This window comes from Ambystoma mexicanum, chromosome 6p (assembly GCF_040938575.1).
Source record: "Ambystoma mexicanum isolate Mex_15411 chromosome 6p, UKY_AmexF1_1, whole genome shotgun sequence".
NCBI lineage: Eukaryota > Metazoa > Chordata > Amphibia > Caudata > Ambystomatidae > Ambystoma > Ambystoma mexicanum.
Window position 1 is genome coordinate 1544337945 of NC_090935.1, and position 20682 is coordinate 1544358626.

The window sequence follows — 20682 nt, forward strand, 5'->3', positions numbered from 1 at the left end:
TGCATTGATGAGGGCACCACCCACAGCAAAGCATCTACTGCGATCAATAGCAGGAGGGTTCATTTTTAGTTTCTTGAGTTTGAAGACACAGTATGAAACAATTGCTCCAACGAAAGAGCTTGGGTCAGCAAAGCAAAGGGCACCTAGATTTCTGAGCTTAGCAGAGATAGTGGCTTGAAAGCCAAGGACGGTGGCAGAAAGAGGAAGGTGCTAGGTTTTAGGTGCTGTTTGCAGGATCTCTCTTTTTCTTCTGATCAGCTTTACGCTGTGATGGTGCATCCATTTTAAACAAGCATTGGCAATGCCAATAGTTTGAGCTTTTGTGTAGGCATGGGAAAGGCACTTGCTAGGCACTACCATAGTGGTATTAACTGCCCATTGATGGTAGCAGGTGCAAAATGGTGCGAGTACCTGGGCCTCTAATAGCAGTGCCTGCCACATGCCTACTACTTATACACAAGCCAAAAATGTCTTTGCCAATGCTTGCTTTAAATGGTACTTCAGGAAAAGACACAAATAGTTGCTTATAAATCGAGTGACTGAAGGCAGACCTGGTTAAGACATTTTTATTACACCATGTAGCAGGTGTATAGCTTCACTTAAGCCACTGACTCCAAGAAGATTGATTTGAAAAAACACCGGATGTCTCTTTTAGTGAAATGTTTGATGGTAAGGCTTGTCAAAGCAAGCTCAAACAGTTCCCACGAGGAGGTGTTTTGGGTGGGGCGCAGGAACTGGATCGGAATGACCATAGGGATTGGCATGGCCAAAGGTAGTCAATGGGTGGGCAAATAACCAAACAACACCTACAAGCTGTGTGTCCCTCCTCACATGCCATTTCTCCCTATTTGTACTTTAATGCAACTGGTTCATAGGTTCAGCTTATAGGTGGTGCACGCGCCACCTATTAGCCCAAACTAAAAAGGGTGGCAATGCCAGCAGGCTCTTTTGACATATTTACAAAGTCATTATTGTTGCCCAAATACATAGGTAGACGCGTGTGTCATTTGTGTATGAGTGAAAATTGGTATAATATTAATGGAGTAATCCATCACTCACATCACAGAAATGGAAATGGAAAACCCGAATCAACCTCATGAATTCAATACCCAAATCGTTGTGCATGGCAAATCGTATTCCCTGGTTTCCCTCCTTGTTTTGCTATCCTCCATTTCCTTATGTTCTGTCTGCTATTGTAGTACATACTGAAGTATACACATGTGGCAACTGTTTGAATACCATTGAATAAATAAATTAATAAACAATCCAGTGAGAAATGCAATACAAATGTTAGAGTATGTGAAAAAGAGGGGGCCGGGAGGGACTCTGAGGAACAGGAGGGCAAATCCCGCCAGTATTGCTCTCTGCTGTCTCAAGCATGGTAAGTCTGGGAACCATCTCATGGCTTGATCGGACAGACCTGATACCTGTCCCATGTATTCTATGTGGAGAAAGTGGTTCACAATCTCGAGCTCTGCTGACTACTTCTGAAGAAAATTCAGAGAAACTGTGCATTCACCATCTGTGGCCCATTTTCTCACCAGTAAACTGTCAGTGCTATGTTTACGGCACACGTGAGATTGAAGAAGGTGTAGAAGGTTCAGGCTCTCAATGTGCATCTGGAGTACTGTTTGGTGATACTTTGATCAATATTCTTGGCAATTCAAAGTGCTGGAGCAGTAGAGCAGCGGTTGGCACATACTAGAGGGCCATGCATGGTCTTTGAGTTGGGCATCGCAAAACACATTGAGGGTTTTGCAACCAAACCTTGTTACAAGGATACATTGATTAAATATGTGAGAAGGTCCAAAAGGATTAGGGCACCTTCAGCAGGCAAAGCCGAGGGCAATGTTCACTTGATTCTTTAGTAGTTTTGAGGCTTTTGACTAGAAGAATATTTCCTGTGTGAGGGTGCAGAAGTACACAGTGGGCACAATGGTGGCTTCTCAGGCCTGTATTTTCATATACAATGGTCAGTAGGCAATTCACAAGAATATGATCTTTGTATTTCTACTGTTTATCGCACCAACTTGGGACTCTCCTTTTACCAAGTGTAGGATTAGTTTCACTATTTATTCTTTACTTATTTTGGGTGTGGGCCCCAGACTGCCAGTATTCAGAATGGCTTGATTTACTCCCCTGTCAAGCAGTTGTCCTCTCATAGTCTGTCCCTCTTTTTAGTGTGAGACTCACAATATGTATAACTGCTTTGTTCACTCTCCAGCCAAGCAGTTATCCTTTCATGAATTTCTCATTTGGGTGCGGGTCCCAGACTCGCAATACTCAAACCCGATTGGTATACTCTACTGGCAAGCATTTGTCCTCTCATGGACTGTCCCAGACTTGGAATATTCTGATAGGCTTTTGTTTCTGTTTCTCAAATGGGTGCTCCATCGACGGCACCTCCCTCCTCCAAGACAATGAGGCCACCAAGGATAGCAAAGACAGCACTTCACTTTTTTTGTCAACGTCAGACCTCTGCAACCCCGATAACGGTGGGGTAAAGTTAACATTTTTTTCAAACTCTGGCAGGGTTCCGAAACGGTCCTGGGGGAAACAGACACCTCTCCAGAATCAGTTGCTACAGGCCTAGGCTTCTCTTTCCCAGTCTGCTTCAGCTGATCTCAATCTGCAACCAGGTGCTTTTTCCTCTCCTTGTCAGGCCCCTTCTTACATCTGGGCTTGTGCTGTCTCCTTTCCCTTTCCCCATGGTTCTTGAGGACAGTCCTTGTCAGAGGTTACAGGCCTGATCATCATGGGGGTTTCACCAGGCAGTACATACAATGTTCATGGGGATCCTACTGCCCAAAGTCATGGGTGTCACTTTAGGGGAGGACGAGGGTGTTTGCCCAACCCCCCAACTTTTGTGGCACCCCATTTTGTCCCACTCATTTGGCAGGGGCCTCTTTAATTTAATGCCATGTCCCCACCCCAATATTTTCAGCAAAGTTACTTCACTGCCCAAATGTCTTCCTTAAACAAAGTTTGGAAAGGGACAACCTTTATTTCACTTCCAAGCTTACCATAAAGACAGTCACAGTAGCTGCCAGGAAAAAAAAACAAGCCACAGAGCCCAAGCATGACCTGGAAGAATTGTGAAAAAAGAAATCGAAAATAACACCAATATAATTGTAAATAACATGAGCTCCCAACCTACTGGATGTGTCACGTTGGGCGTGCTGTGCATGAGATTTTAAAGGAGCAGCAGCCTATTAACACAGTATGGGAGCGATTTTCATTGTATTTAAATGTAAATGGATTTTCCAGCCGATGGTGGGAACTTTTCTTAAGCACGTATATAAATGACCCAAAATAGGGGTTTCATGTAAAAAGAGATTTACAAAGAATTAGTCATTAAATGCATTCTCGGAAACCAACTTTGTAGAAAAACACACTCTTTCATGTTTGTGGTTAAAACAAGTTCACATATTTGAGAAATACTTAACATCGTTCATTACTTTGACAGTGATTTACCTCCGCAATTAAGGCGTAGTTGGGGACCATCATTGAAAACGGTCTAAAGAGAGCTTTAAGGTTATCAGGTAACTCTGTTCTTCCCGCATAACCAGGGTTCATGGTGATGAATGCTGCACATGTCATAATTAGTTTAATTTCACGTCCTTCAAACATAAATCTGGAAAGCTACAGATGAAATGAAAAACAAAAACACATATTATAATGCAGTAATTTAACAGCAACATGAATGAAAAAGAGTTTGGTTGCTGCTTGTAGGGTCTCTAATTCGTCACTGAGCCAGAGGGGAGATTATTATAGCCATCACGACCGCTTTGGGGTGCATACCAGGCAGGTAACGGCCTGCCAGCCCGAGGCTTGGCATGCCTGAGCGACCGACCCAGTATGCCCCACAAAGCGGGGTAATAGTTATTTGCACCCAAGATCTATCCAGGAGGTAAATCGTTTGGATTATTTTCTGACAGGAGATGGGCTTCAAGTGTATTGCTCGAGCCCAATCTCCTGTTGGAAAAAAAACAAGATGGCTCCCACCATAGCAAATAGAAAAGGGATAATTTCCTTTTCTATTTCCATACGGTGGTCTGATGGAGATGGGCAGGAGCAAGTAGCCCCAGTAAGCAGGTATGTGAGTGGGGAGTAAGCGAGTGGGAAAGATGCAGGATGTTTTGAAGACTTTGGGGGGACACAGGCAGGGGTTGGACACATGTAGGGCATGGGACGAACTGGTGAAAACAAGATGGGGCCACACAGGAAAGGGTCTCAGTGGCTGTAGAAACACAGGGCGAGTCACTGGCATTTCACACCCTCGTTCCCAGCAACCTGATTGGCTGAGCGCTCTTCACTGGGTGCAAATAACTGAAATGATATGATGATATGATATGGCATTCAAAACGCGCCTATACAAAAGTGTATCAAGGCGCGATGAGGCAAGGGAGGGGGAACCAAGGGAGGACAGACAACGATCCTACTAGGCCAGGTGTCATTCAGATCTTGCATGGGATGGGGGAAGGAGAAAAGTGCAGGGGGAAGGGGACAGTGCAATACGTGGGAATAGAATAATAACAAAAGTAAAAATATGGCCAGCAGTTGGCAAGTGCAAGGAAGTGCAGACGCCGGGTGTCAAGTGCTGGTAGTGGGACTGTAGGGATACATAAACAGTCTCTGAGTGCGTGGGTTGCCGGGCAGGCAGTGCGGGCGTGTGTGAATGGTGTTGGAGGGACCTGGGCCAGAGAACAGAGGGTGGCCAGGTAACTGGTGGAGTTGCTGTTTCAACCAGGAGGTCAGCAGGGGAGAGGAGGAGAAAAAGCAGAAGAAAAGACAAAGGATTTGAGGTGCTTCCGGAACCGGAGATGGTTCTCCTCAAGTTTCATTCAGGGTGCAGGGAGGCTGTTCCAGAGCGAGGCCCCAGCCGAAGAAAGAGATCTACCACCAACTCGTTGTTTGGAGAAGTGACTGAGCCTGAGGGAGTTGGAGGCGGAAGAGCTAAGAGCTCGAGAAGGAAGATATTTAGGAAGAGAGATTTGAAGATATTGAGGCCCCAGGCCCGAGAAGGCCTTGTGGACAATGCAAAGGGTTTTGAACTTAATCCTCACAGCCACTGGGAGTTAGTGCAGAGATTTCAGTCCTAGAGAGATATGATCCCTGGGCTTGAGGCCAAGGACAAGTCTCGCAGTCCTGTTTTGGATGAGTTGCATAGGGCAGAGAGTAAAGGCAGGCAGATTTAGAAAGAGGCTGTTGCAATAGTCCAGCCTAGAGAGAACCAGAGCTCTGGAGACAGTGAGCTTCTGGGGGAAGGAGAGGAAAGGAAGAATACGTCTGAGGAGGTGGAGTTGGTAGTGTGACTTCTTAGAGACGTCAGAGATGTGAGGAGAGAAGGCAAGTGTGGAGTCGAAGATGACCCTGAGGTTTTTAGCCTCACAGGTGGGAGCAGGAGGAGGGCCAAGGGAGGCCGGCCAGAGTGCGACAGGAAAGGCGGGAGTGGGTGTGCCGATGAGGAGAATCTCAGACTTACTGGCATTAAGGCAGAGGTCATTGGCAGCACACCACTCCTGGATAGCAGACAGTCAGTGATGAGGGAAGGAGAAGAGGAGGCTGAAGGTAGTCTGAAAATGAACTGAGTTTCATCCGCATAGCACTGAACGTTGGGGCATAGAACAGCAATGCAGTGGGCAAGAAGTGCCAGGTAGAGGTTGAAGAGCCAGTGAGAGAGGTTAGACCACTGGGGGACACCACATGTAGAGAAAAAGGTAGCAGAGAGGAAGGACCCCAGCTGGACCTGGGAGGGTCGATCAGAGAGGAAAGAGGTCAGCCAAGCCAGGGCCTGACTGGTGATACCCAAGTTATCACAGAGACATTTGAGCAGGATGGCGTGGTTGACCGTGTCAAAGGCAGAGGGGAGATCAAGAAAGATGAGGACACAGGGGGTGTTAGAATCAAGGTTGGAGAGCAGGTCTTCACGGATGTTCAGGAGAGCAGTTTTTGTGCTTCTGGCAGCTCTGAAGCCAGACTGATGGTCATGAAGACAACCAACAGTTTCAGTGTGAGATTAAGCTGGGAAATGAACAGCTTTCTAGGAGTTTGACAGGAAGGGAGTGATGGAGATTGGGCAATAGTTGGCCGGGTAGCAGGGGTCAGCAGAGGGTTTCTTAAGAAGAGGGCGCACAAGGGAGTGCTTCAGGGGGGTTGGGAAGACTCCAATGATGAAGGAGTGGTTGCAGAAGTCGGCCAGGGCAGGTGGCAGGGAGTTGATGTGGTCCTTGATGGTCTTGGGAGGAACAGGGCTGAACCTGTTTTGACGAGACTTTCATAGATGGGACTTGTCTAGAAACCTCATCAGCGGAGAACAGGGGAAAGGCAGAGAAGGAGGGAGGAGAGGTGGCTGCAGAAGGGCCAGAGGAAGAGCAGGGAGCAGGGAGTAGGGAAAGGGAGGGGAGAGGAGGAGAGTGAGGACAGGATGTCCTGAGTTTTAGAGATGAAATGAGAAGCCAGTGCCGTGCAGAGACCCTGGGAAGGGACAGGAGAGGTAGAGACTGCGGTAGGATTGGCCAGTTCCTTGCAGATTTTAAAGAGTTTAGCCGAGTTGTTAGATGCCCCTCAGACGCAGGCTAGGATATGAGCTCTCTTCTTGGTGAGGACAGGGAGCCAGTATTGCCTTTGAGCAGGCGGCAGGCCGGTTTGTCAGAGGATGTACATGAAGCACGCCATTTTCTCTCGGCCACCCTGCACTTGCGTCTAAGGGTGGCGAGGTCTGAGTCGTACCAGGAGTTGCACTTGGCTTTGGGCTTCAGGCGGATTCTCATGACAGGGGCAAGAATATCTAGAGTATCAGATATAGCAGAGTGGAGCATGGAAAGGGCTCTGTCAGGGTGAGAGTCAGCCAAAGGGGGAGGTGGGGGTGAGAATGTGGCAGCGAAATACCTCAATCGACACACGCTTCATGGGTCGGATGACCAAGAAGGTGGGTGGCAGTGATGGAGGTGGCTTGGCCTGAGGGGTGGAGAGGGAGAGATGGGAGGAAAGGAGAAAGTGATCACTCCAGGAGAGGAGTGGTGAGAGGGGCAGAAAGGGGAAGGTCTGATGAGATTAGAACATCCAGAGTGCGCCCTGCAGAGTGAGTCGGGCCAGAGGGGAGAATAGAGAGTGAGAGAGAGTCGCAGAGGTCGCAAAAGAGTCCAGAGGGAGGACAGGAAGCATCCAGGTGGATGTTGAAGTCTCCAAGGAGGAGTAGTTCAGTGGTCGAGACCAGGAGTGACGAGGAGAGGTCCGCCCACTAAGAGAGGAAGAGGGAGATCTGACTGGGTGGCCGATAGATAGGAGCCACTGTAACAGAATGGCTAAAAGAGAGGGGGAGCCTGCAGACGAGGCATTCAAAAGAGGAGTAGGCCTGCGTAGGAATGACAGCGGCAGGAATCCACTCAGGGAAAATCAGGGCTACACCCCCTCCGTAGCGGTTGGACCTGGGCGCGGAGAGGATCTTGTAGCCATCAGGGAGCTGGCCGTGAACCATGTCTCGCTGAGACCAAGGACAGAGGTCAAGTTCTTCAAGAAGGCGGCAGATGTCGGAGGAGTGTTTAACAGCTGAGTGAGAGCTAAGAGTGGCAATGTGGAGAAGGATGCCATCCTTGAAAGACTTCCGGGGGGGTGTACAGATCAGAGGTACGCCCTGCTGAGGTGTAGGGGGCAGAAAGGGAATGAGAGAGCAAGGTAGCCAAGGAGGAGGTAGCAGGGGGAGGTGAGGAAGCAGTGGAGGGGGGCAAGGGGACAGCAGGAGAAGAACGGAAATTGATGAGGCATGGGAAACGTCTATTGAAGAGGAGAAGGTTGGCCTGAGGGCCTTGGACCAGGACAGTGCCATTCCCATAAACATTACTGATGACCTTGGAGGAGTGGATGCCACCATTAATAGGAGAGGAAGAGAAGGGAGAGAGCACAGAGACCATATGCAGGGTCCATAGGTCTGGCGAGGGAACGACAAAGAGGATGTCGGTGAGATATTCCCTAGAGGAGGCACTGGTATAGGTGTCAGCGATAGGGAGGCCTGGGTTGGAGACCAGGATATCCTTTTGAAACTTCTTCCTAACAGATTTAGTGAGGAGGACAGGATAGTCGATAGAGAAGCAGTTAGAAAAGATAGCAGAGAAAGAGAGCACCATAGAGTAGGAGGGGTAAGGAGAAAGGTGGAAGGGAGAGGCAAGGGGAGAACACTAGGGAAGGACACAGGGTAGGGAGCAAGCAGATGAGACAACACCTAAGTTTGAGAATCCTGAATAGAGGAAGAAAGGCCTAGGTTTCAGAATGCAATTATAAATAGTGATACCGTGCAAATGTTTTCTTTGAAACAGGATAAAAACGCACCTAAGTTTGAGAATCCTGAAGAGGAATAAAGGCCTAGGTTTCAGAATGCAATTATAAATAGTGATACAGTGCACATTTATTTTAAACAGGAGAAAACACACCTACGTTTGAGAATCCTGAATAGGGGAAGAAAGTCCTTGAGGCCATGTGGGCAGAAGATTCAAGAGTTTCCATCTCTCAATGAAAGCCTGAGGAGATCATTGACCTTCTGAAAGGGATCTCATACTGTACAGAATATACAACATAACTGCAAATAGAGCCTTCTGGGGATCAGTAAAAGACTTGCACACCAGTGCTTAATTTGTGGGGGGGTATTGCCGGGGCTCCCCACTGGCACTTATTTCTGAGCCCCTGCACTTATTGCCGATTCCAGCTTGATTATGTTGTGGTGTTTTGGGAACTTTATTATTTTAACTGACAGTCAGTCAGTCATAGTGATATAACAACAGTGTAAGGTTCGACATTGCTACCTCTACCCTAGGAGAGCCTGGTTACCTTGAAACCAACAGCTACCAGGAACTACTTTTGGCTCCTCAGTCCAAGTGGTGCCTCACAAACATGTATATGTGACATTAACTTTGAGTGTTTGAAAATATGGATAAAGAAGAACTAGGATGCATTTAAACATAATGGATCATAAATAATAGCTAACATGTTACTGTGCATCTCAGGTGAAAGTTATATTTGTGGTGTGCTGTTTACCCTGTCCTGGTTACCTAGCCACAGCTCCTGCTTACTGGGTGATGCTGGACACCCAGGAGCTGGTATAATTCCTGCTCATTGAACCTTGATTTCGAGCCCTGCAGTGTGCACTGGCCAGGGTCTCTGCATGGGCTAGCTCACTGATATTCATGTACCTGAGAGGCTAGTATGGCAGGGCTATTTATCAATTTTCATGAATAACAATGAGCAGGATGGTGACAATGCAGGGCATTGATGCTGGCCATGTCTGCACACTGCTCCACTCAGCCTGCATGACATTGCTGCAAATTCTCTACTGTAATAACCAGCAGGGTGGGTTGACAACAGTACAGTCACTAGCCAGTAGTCCCAGCACAGGGGCAAGGCCAGTGAAAAGGCAAATATCGAAGAGGAGTTCCTGTCATGAGTGGCAACCCATATAAAACAATCTTGCTGCAGTGTTTCATAAGCAAGTTCATCAGTTAAGTAATGATTTTGCCTGCATTTGGCCATCAATTTACCGTAGGAGGAAAGCATGCTTGCTCTTTTTTTTCTGGGGATAGATAGTTAACATGTTGCACTTGACACCAATAGGCTCAGAGCAAAATGATAATGATGATGCGTTTAAAAAAAAATGTAAGGTCTGATTCACAGATCGTTTTCCTATGGGATTGCGCCATTATAAAACGTTTCAGTGAATCAGGCCCTTAGCTTATTTCAAGACACAACTAATAAGTTATGTCGATTCATATCTGTAAATCGCGCAGTGGATCCATCAACCTCAATTAACCAGTGGGGGTTGAAGATTTAACCACAAATATGTTGACACAGTATCAAGCAGCCGTGGGTAGTGTCAACAGTGGGTGGGAAGTTACCCACCCGAATGTGTATCAGGCATGCTAGGAAATATTTGGGCCCTGGCACTTATTTTCTTACAAATTAAGCAATGTCACTGTAAAACAAATGCAGTGAACTATCTACATAAGAACAGTCCCGAGGTAACAATATGATAATACACTTGTGACTCGATTGAAACATAATAAAGATACATTCCAATTCCTTTACTAAGCAAACTATTATGTAGTGCACAACTGGCAATATAAATATGATAGTATTGCCTCCCAAAAGACTATCCATGAAACGTATAAAGGTCCTAACAAAGCAAGTACTTAAAAGCCACGGTGGCGCATGCTTTGCACAGAAGGCATGTCATGTGTAGATGTTTTCAGGCCGAACATGAATATTTGGTACTTTCTTCAATCGCCATTTATTTCTCATGGTAGTTCTGGCTCTCAATATTAAAGCAAAATCATTTAAGAAATGTCATACAATACATTACTGAATGTTTTTTTAAAATTCACAGGAACGTCCCTGGACTGCCTTACTTCTGTCTCTAATTCAGTGTCCGGAGACACAGTGTTCTGTTTTCACGTGAGTGTGTTTCCAAAGCATTATTTCTGCATTTCATAAGTACGTTTAGGGAATTGTTTATTCCCGTAAGAGCTCTACCTGCTGTCATATGTATAGCCACCTTACTCTCCCTTATTCTGCTAACCTGGGAACTGTCTTCTTCCTGACTGTGCATTCTTTACCAACCTGATCAACTATTCCAGTTCCTCAAGTACTGTGCATTTCGAACGCTTTGCTGATTCATGCACCAACCCGTCTCTAGTGCGTCCCTCGTGCTGCCCGGGTTACCACCCTTTACTAATCTTCCTATTTGTTATTTTCTCCTTGTCGTTGCCTAGTACAAACTTACTGGATTTCCATCTCTAACTCAATCTATGATCTATCCTCAGGTTAGCTAACCTTACTAAAGACCCATCAGTAAAGAGCTTTTCTTCTATTGTTGAGATTATAGTTTGGGTTTCCATTATAGGTCCTGGCACAGTATCAGGAAACACTTAGTCAAGTCATCACTGCTTTTCCACCAGGTATTCACGAATTTGGATTCAATTGGTGTAGAGTGTTTCAACTTAGATATACTGTTAACTGTTTTGTGTTCTCTTGCAGCATTGGTTTGGCGGTGCGCGTGTTCCCTGCTCTTTTGTGCGATCAATTCCTCCGTCTGTCCAAATCGGAATAGCAGAGAGGTAGATCGTAAAGAAGAGTCCGTCTTAGAGGAAGCCTGAATCTTTGATTTACATTTCCTTCTGGGTCATCTACCATTGCCCCGAGCTGTCAAGGGTGGTGAGTAACAACGAGGTACCTACCCAGGTGGGTTCATGCTGGTAAGTATGCCCCCAAATACATCGGACCCTTCTCCATTTCTGCAAGGATAAACCCAGTGGCTTTCCAGCTACAACTTCCCAAGCATCTACAGAGGGTCCATCCAGTTTTTCACTCATCTCTTCTAAAACCGTACATTGACGATCCCTTCCTGAGAGGAGGCATTCTTACCACGTGTCTTCCACAGAAGAATACGAGGTGTCACATTTGGTGGACTCCAGATATAGGTGAGGCACACTCCAATATCTAGTTCACTGGAAGGGATATTCAGAATCCGAATGGACTTGGGAACCACGCAACCACATTCATGCTCCCAGACTCCTGCAATGCTCCCATAAACTGCACCCAGGTAAGCCGGGGGGGGTCCCGATGGGAAGGGGGCATGCCGTCATGCTGAGGCTTTGGAAGCTGTGGCACCGTTGGAGATGTCAGAATAGAGCAATACTGACTCTTCCACAAACTGAAACACCGGTCCAGTCCTCACCCAAGATGGCCACTGCAGGTATATCAACGGACCGCCCTGTAGGAACGGTGAGTTGTATCCGTCATCTTTGGAACTCACTGCCTTGTCCTACAGTACCTTGTAAGCTACCTTGTTAGATTCCCTCTTGCCGGTTCTTTGCCAGTCCTTCCTTTGTCTGCCCTTCTTGTTTTGATTGGTGTACTTTGTTTACCTTGTGTCCGTCCTACGTAACTCAAATCGGTGCTTAGTTGCTGGTTTTTCGCACAGCGCTCTCTCTCATGTCTGCGCAATCTTTCTTTCACCCACCCTTGGGACTACATTAATTCCAATTCACCTCTTCGTTTTCAGGGCGGTGGGCTTTTGATCGCCTTTCTGACTTTTCGTTCCCGTCTTTGCCTGTGTGCATCTTTTCTGTTGCTCTGACTTTCACTCTGTTTAAACTGCTCTTAAATTCGACATTTGGTGTTCGCTTTCTATCCTTGTATTTCTTACCTGGTCCGGAGCTTTTCCTCATATATTTCAATTACTATTACTCATATTTGTTCGGGTTGCTTTATCATGTGACTTGGTGCTTTGAATGTACTCGCAATTGCACAGACAAAGATTATAATTATAATCTAAGTCTGTTTTTCAGATGTATTTGCATCATAATAAAGATTAATAATAGGTTCCCCCCTTGTAGATACATTGGTGCTTTTATTTATTCATCAGTATACTAGTTAGCCCTTGAATAACAAATTTGCAGAACGCATTTTTTTGTTTCTAATATGGAAGATGGAATAGGAGAAGATTAATGCTCCCCTGCTTTCTGAATTGAAAACTGTGGAACCAGGAAGACAGGGCTCAGATCCCTGCCTTCTACACTATATACATTATGTGATCCTGAGCAAATCACCTTTCATTCCTCTGCCTTATTTTCCTTAACTATCTGTAGAGAAAGGCTCACTCATATGGGTTTGTACTCTATAGTGTTACTCAATAAATAATTATATTGGTAACAATTTATGTTAAGCATACTGGTGAGGAGGCAAATGATGACAAGTGAGGGACTTATGTTGTGGGGATTGGTACACAGGGTTGTAAGGAACTCATGGTGGCAACAGTAAAGACAGACACAAGTGATCACAGTTCAAGGGTGTTTATTAAACTGTATAAATGGGTGAGAAAAACTCCTACTCTAAACCTAAATCTAAGATGGGAGCAAGCTACGACCATCAAATAATAATGAGGCAGTCCTTGTGGCGTCTTGTCAAAGAAATAGGGCCTATACTAAAATAAAAAACTATTGCCAATCCTTACCGCTAAGTTACAAAATAGTGCGGGATAATGTTCACCAGAAAAGAAAGAAGTGTTCTCAAAATGATAAGTCAGGATGGTGTGGCTGGGGTCTCCCTTCCCCATGTTTTTAGCATGGGACAAGGTGGGAGGGTTGAAAAGGGCAAGGGCACTTCCCTCTTTGTCATCCTTTCAGGTCCTGCCGCATTTCATCTCTGTTTGAACTGCCGGTCTGGAATAGCTGCTTCCTCGTGCGGTTACAGTCAATTTTCTGACTCTGCCTGACCCTCGTGTTGGGACATGACTGGTAAACGGCTATGGTGTTACTCCGTTGTCTTTCACTGTGTAAGAAAGTGTTTGTGTCAGAAAAGGGCGGTACAGCTTCTAAATATATTATGAGGTAAGATGGGGAAAAGGTGTTACAGGGAATTTGGTACCGCGTCTTGCCTGTCGTTGTCCCACTTCCACTCCCTGAAGACCCCCCACTGGTCCACCCCTAGGAACTGGATCCAATAGCGATGGCCATGTCCTGGCCACCTGGACAACAGATCTCCGGGACTAGCGGGTGAGACACCTTCAGGTTTCTCACAGGGTGCAGGTCTAGGTTTTGTGTTGTGGGCTGTGGAGGAAGGAACCCAGGTATGGGTATTTTGCCATACCAGATCATGTTTAACTGTGAGAGCAAACCAGACCCCTTGGTTCAGCTGTGTCGGCACTCTAACAATGAATGTTCTTCCTCTGCCACCTCTTTACATTGTTCTAGAACTAAAGATAGGATGGGAGGTGATGTACCTGTAAAATTACAAATTGTAACACATAGAAAACTGGACTTAAATTCCAGCTTTCACCATTTGACCAATTATATTATTCTGATGAAATAGTGTTACTATGTTTGGTAAGCAGGAACATTTACAGGGCCCGGGTCGCTAAGAAACCACAAACATAACTGAAAAATATGCTGCATAAAAGAAAAGTAATATCAATGAGGTCTACTTCTACAACATATACATGAGAATGTGCGGGAGGGGGAAACGTTAGTATTGCTATTACTTGTTCTTCAAGTTGGGGCTGCTGCATTGTGGACTTGGGTGATTGGACTGTGTGCCAGAAAAGTAAACTTGCCCTGAGGCCAAATGTTGCCAGTCCTCTCCTGCTCACATTACAAAAATCCAATGTTTCCTTTTCATAAATGTCAACAACCTAACAGCTACAAACGTTATTTGAATGTGAAAAAATATATAGATGTATTGATATTGAACGCAAATAATGTTACCTTGGCAGCTTTCGCGTTTCGAATTGTGATCAACTGCTGAGCAATCACAGACAGAACCTCAATGTCAATTCGGTTAAATTCATCAAAGCAGCACCAGGCTCCTGATTGAGCCAACCCACTGAAGAAACGTCCCATCATCTGTACCAAAATAACAGGACACAAGTTATTCAGAAATGCCTGAAAACTATCCCAAGTCACAGCAGTTAAGAACCTGCCAAAAATATAATTTACACCATGATACAGTCATAACAGTAATTGAATACAATACAGACAGTTACACTTTGGAAATTGATTATTGAGGTGATACTGCCCTTCCAGGTGTGATATACTGTATGACAATTGCCAGCCATCCCTGGGTAATGGGCCAAGCTTTTCTGGCATTACCAAGAGCATTACTGATGGGCAGTGGGTCTTTAGCACGCTACTAAAGCCTGGCCCGAATGGCATTAGCACCCATCCGTGCTGGCGAAATGTCAAAGAAATATTAAAAACAAATATTGGCATAGCCAGCAATTTGAGCTGGGAAAGGCATTTTCCAGGCACTGCCATAGGATTACCCGTGCCTGGCAAATACTTACCTAATGCCTATACCAGAGCCAGAACTAGTGTTTTGCCAATGCTTGTTATTAACAGGAATTCGGTGCAAGGAACATATCCAAGGACACATCTACGATGTTAAATCAGGGGGTGGGGGGCATCTAACTGGGGGGAATTTTCCACCAACCACAAAAAGTGTGCACAATTTTCATTGATTGAAGAACTTTTTTTTATTAAGCCACGACCCCCGATTTAACAATATTGATCCTGTACAGCCTCGATCTCCTTTTGGGGCAAAAAACACACAGTGTTGCACAGCAGATCTATTTATTAATAGAATAGAATACAACTAAAAGAATACATTTAAATATCAACCAATTATGCATCTATGAACTTCCCATGTCAAATGGAACTAAAATGAAGAATGCTCAATATACTGTTTGCATCATTTTCCATGCTATGTTTACTTGAATTTGAATTTTCTAAAAACACACACATCACCATGTGCACATTTGATTGATCCTGAGAGCACATCCACCATGCAGTGAAGAGTGTAAAAGGATTCGGGATACAATTTTCATTTAATACGAAACCAAATTAAATCTAAACATCTCTGCCTATCTAAATCTCTCTATTTCTTATTCATTTCAAATAAGCATTCCCTCCTCCCACTCAATGGACATGTCAGAATTTCAGACAGCATTTAAAAAATTCAATTGCAAGACAAGCCAATTAACATTCCTTCATGTGAATCACTCGCAAAATGAAACTATGTTGGCTAGATTTCCTTCAGTGGTGTTTTATTGCCTTCCCATGTAAAACTGTATCCTTCTCATTTTCAATGGACAACTTTAAAACAGGAAATTCGGTAGCAAGTAAATACGCCCTTTCCTTTGTCTTTAATAGTTCAGTACATTGTTTTTCTAGATATGCACACAGTGAGATATCCTATTGACTACCAGGATACTTCTTCTGTGTTTTGATCATTAAACCAAGAAGGAAGCAGGGATTATCCCATTGTACACACCATAGGCCCTAGTCTATACATTATCTAATTCCAGAAGAAAATATAATTCTAAAATATGTATTATTTTCTCAGTATGTCTAATATATGTGCATACCCTGCCCCCTCTGCACTTTCACTAACAGAAAAAGGGTGGGGATTTAATGTATTCCCATTTAGAGTACCACCCCTTGCAGGATTATTCCCCCTTCATAGTATACTTACATATATACATTTCTTTGTATGCAGACAGGTGAGCACCATCTTAAGGACTGCTTCAACTCTACCCTCTAGGAACAGGTGGGCATCTGTCGGATTCCCTCTACAGTCTGGTACCTTTCTTTCTGTTTTGAGCATGTCTGTTGTCTCTTCCACTGAAGAAGGCCTGTATCTTTAAATCCAAGTAGGCCTCACAGTGTTCTGTTGTAATGCGAAAATGAGTCCAAAGGAAAGGAATCTATTCCCTTCTCCTTCTTCCCCTCCATCAACCAGCCAGTCAGTCAGTCAGTGAGTGAGCAAGTGTCTCTAGTATCTATGGGTTTGGACTTTTTATAGATTAGAAACCCCTCTGTTTAGAGATGGGTATAATCCTCTAAACATATTGGTCAATGTATGTGATTGGACAAGGTTCCAAAAGCAAAATCACACAAAACCAACCGTTTATACTTGTTGAAAATATGAATGAAGAGGGCAGTCTAATAGGAGTGACTTCTACATCCAGTGTTCCCCCCAGTTGATCTAATGTCATCTTGGATAACTCTACAATTGTAGTTTTCTGGAGCAGCAGGTTCCTCACATGTATTCAAGTTACTAATCAGCTCATCAGATTACTTTCACTTAGGCAAACTAAATAATGCAATTTCTGTCCCGTAACGACACATGGTGGATGACTTACAGATTTGTAAATTTTTCATTCCAACACTTTTATACAAAAAGTAATATGTCCATCTCTTGATAACAGGCTTACCGGCACAGACGCTAGGATATATAAATCACTGGCACGCAGACCTTTTGGGCAAAGATAACCTTATTCATATAAAAGACATAATACCACAAAACTATAGTTTTACTTTCAGCTGATAGAGCTTTCCACCCTGAACAAGATTTTTCTTAAATGATGTCTCCCCAAGGCCCGTCCGTTCAATAATTACACATGAAACTATGATTCAATATGTAAATTTCACATAGTGCATTTGTTTATTGCATATCACAATCTGAAATGGCATACTAGTTCCTGGCTGTTACATTCAAATGGTGTCAGTTCCTTTGAGCTCTGAGCTGGGGTAATATTCGTCTTCTGAGAACCCTGGTCATAATAGTAAAAGTTCTTCTTTGAGGTACAGAGCTGTCAGGGCCGTTTATGACAGTGCTGAACCCTGATTCCACGACCTTCCTATAACTTGAGACAGACTCCCAGAGTCCAAAAGTGTGGAATGTTTCCTCCTAGAATGGTGCAGCTGATCTGCAGATCGTATTATTTGAGAGGGACCACTGCTCACCTCTTCCCAGAGCAAATGAATTGTATTTTAAAGGTGTTTAGCCTAAGCTCAGAGACATATGGAGATTGTTAATGAGCTACATTGGTTTTGCCCTGCAAGGCCAGGCTTCCTGTTCAGGCAGAGTGAAACTTTTATAGTTGACCTTCAGAATCCAGAATTCACACTTTTCGCCTGGGAAAGGATCTCCCATGTCCTGTAGCATGTTGGGGGTGTCTGTAGCTTTGTGGCTTTATTCACCAATGCTGCCTTTGAAGGTCATTTTATATTCCCTGCATTTCTTTCACATTTCCACAAAACAGGGCAGTATTAATTATAACTTTCTTTTTACAGCCAAAATGCTGTCAGAACTTATTTTTGATATGTCTGTATGTTTGTTTCTACAATGCGGAGTCCAGTTATGTAAAGTATACTATACACAAAGCAAGGCCCAATTTGTTTTTTTTTTCATTTTCCTAATAATGGTAGTGCTTTTCATCCCATATTGGACTGTTTTTCCATTTTAATAAAGGTTACTGAATACTTTCTGTTAATTGAAGTATTAATCTTGGGCATTTTCAGCTACTTAGGACATTTATTTTGATTGTAGATGGGCTGCTAACATTGCACAGTTTCCCTGCATGTGTCATTTTTCAGATGCTGCGCACAGGCTGCATCTCCCATGTTTGTTTTTAAACTGGAGATTTTCCTTCTTTGATTCCTTTTCATTCACATAGCTTCCCCTACACACACTTAGTGATTATAAATCAAGTGCCTAAAGACTAACTTGGTTAAGACATTTTTATTACACCAGGAGCTGGTTTATATTTGCACATACGTCATTACCTTGCAAATGATTGCTTAGAAATAACATAGGCTTCCCCTTAAAATCACAGAGCTGACTCAAAGATATCCTGAGAAGAAGAGTTGTTTTAGATGGGGAGAGGCAGGTAATAGTTGAGAATAGTCATAAGATAACATAACAGGCGTATTTGTAAAGCACACATTCACCCCCAAAAGGGCATCTTGGCGCTAATAACAGATGTTTATTGTTACCCAACTGAATGGTACTCATTTTATCGACCTCAGAAGGATGAAGGGCTGAGTGGACCTGCTGGGATTTGAACCTGTGACCATGAGGTCAAACACAGGCCCCTGTAGTGGATGCATTAGTCCACTGAGCCACAGACCCAGCTACTGGTCATAGGGACTAGCATGGCCATGGGTGGTCAACTGGTGGATACAAATCCAAACAATACCCAGAGCATGTGTGTCCCCCTCAGTCTCTCGAGCTCTTCGCTCATCCGCCTCCAACTCCCTCAGGGTCAGTCGCTTCTCCAAGCATCGGGTTGGTGGTAGACCGCTTTCTTCGGCTGGAGCCTCCCCCTGGAACAGCCTTCCTGCCTTCCTGAAACTTGAGGAGGACCATCTCCGGTTCCGCAAGCACCTCAAAACCTCCTCCTCCTCCTCCTCTCCTGCTGAACTCCTGGCTGAAACTGTACTGTTTACTTGGCCACCCTCTGATCTCGGGCCCAGGTTTCCTCCCCCGCCAGTTACACACCTGCACTGCCTCCCTAGCAACCCCTGCACTTGGGGACTGTTTTCTGTATCCCGACAGTCCCCACCTGCACTTGACACCTGATGTCTGCACTTACCCTTGCACTTGCAACCAGCTGGCCCTAGTTCGTATTGTTTTGTTTATTCTATTACCCCATGTATTGCACTGTCAACACCCCCCTCCCTTTCTGCACTTTACTTGTCCCCATTCCCCTGCACTTGCACAGTCTGAATGACACTCGGCCTAGTAGGATTGTTGTCTCCGTCTTCCCTCTGCTCCCCCTTCCTTGCCACGTCGCGCCTTGAAACACTTGTCTATAGGCGCGTTATAAATGTCATATCATATCCATCTCCTAACTTCCCTTCCCATGCAAATATGTGTGCCTTATAGGCAGCACATAAAGTGCCACCTAATTGGCAAAACTACATTTTGGAGATTCTTACCTTAAGTCCTTCATCTCATTATTGTGATAGTTTTTAAAGTTGTGATTCCAGAGCTCTCAAGTTCCAAGTGGCCATGCATAAGAAGGCCGTCCAGTCCTGTTTGTTTTCCTTTGGATCCTTGGACTTTGTTTTTTCTTTCCCATTTTAAATTTAGGAAAGCTACAAGTCCCAGAATTCCAAGCAAAACCAGGATTGGATGCCTTCTCACAGATGGCCACAGGAAACTTGACAACCCTGATTCCTGACTGCCTGCCACATCAGCAGAGTTAAACATCTGAGCTCGGACTGCAACATTATCAGTGAGCTTCAAAAAATACTTCAAGAAAGCATTTGATTTTCCTCTGTCTGCAAACGAATGGTTAGAGTGGTATGTTAGGATTTGCCTGTAGCTACTTTTCCCCTCCAACCCTCGACTCCAGTCTCCAAAAGGAGTGACAGTAAATAGTTCAGGAAAGGTTATGGCAAATGTAAGAATATGGCATGTAGCCAATGTGGTAGGTCAGACATAGGAGACTGACAACTAGACATGGTTCCAACCAATTCCCTATTAAATTATAGATGAAGGTTCCCTATTCTAAAAAAATAATAAAAGCGTGATCATCCGCGTTTCTTATAAAAGTATAAACCTTGTCCTCCGTCCAAAACTATGCTATCATGCTAACTGACCCTATCATTAATAAAGTATAGTACAAGTTGTCCTGGAGAATAGTCCCAGCTCCCCATTCTTGTCTTGTGCTGGGTTTGTGCTGGACTCCCTCTCTCAAAGAGTCTTTCTCTGAGGCGTTTGCTTGCTTATAAAGTCCAAATGTCTCTGGGTTTATTGTTGGAGCTTCAGGCCGAGGCCTACTCGAACAGTTCAAAGTCCAAGTCCCTTGCTTTCCTCCACATGAGGGGACTCCTGCCCCTCCTAAAAAAGTCTTATTCAAAACAAGTAGTTATTTTCTTAATTCTGCAATTTGACTTTGCAGATCCTTTAGCTCAGATCCACCCCCTCAGAGTGTTGCTGTCACTTTTGCAATTTCTGTATCCCCTTGTGGGTTGTTACGTTTAGCTTCACTCCCTTGGGGAATTCTTCTCTCTTACTGGTATTCGCTAACCCATAGTGAGTGAATATGTTCAGCTTCACCCTGTTGGAGTGTTCTTCTCACTTGTCTGTATTCGGTAATCGGTAGTGTTTTCCCCTCTTCTTGATATTCAGTAACCCCTTACGGGTAGATCTGTTTAGCTTCACCCCTTAGAGTGTTTTGCTGCTTGGGTTTTGTATAGCCCCTTTGGGGTATTAACTTTAATGTCACCCACTTTAGAGTTTTCTCTCAATCTTTGCCTTTGTATAGTCCCACCAGGCCCCCAGATAGTCAATCCACTTTCTTAGCATTCTGACCTTCCTGCGGATGGATTTGGAGCTCCACTGCCCTTC

General features: G+C 44.6%; 1 protein-coding gene across 1 annotated transcript in view; it reads right to left on the reverse strand.

Annotated features, from left to right (window-relative positions):
- The window catches only part of DNAH6 (dynein axonemal heavy chain 6), a 3423448-nt gene that overhangs the window by 1350316 nt on the left and 2052450 nt on the right, over positions 1–20682 (reverse strand). Inside the window, exons 30-31 of the mRNA XM_069626424.1 lie at positions 14250–14387; positions 3475–3642 (exon numbers count right to left, since the gene is read on the reverse strand). Coding sequence (XP_069482525.1) covers positions 3475–3642; positions 14250–14387 — 306 coding nt within the window. The remainder of the gene's footprint in view (positions 1–3474; positions 3643–14249; positions 14388–20682) is intronic.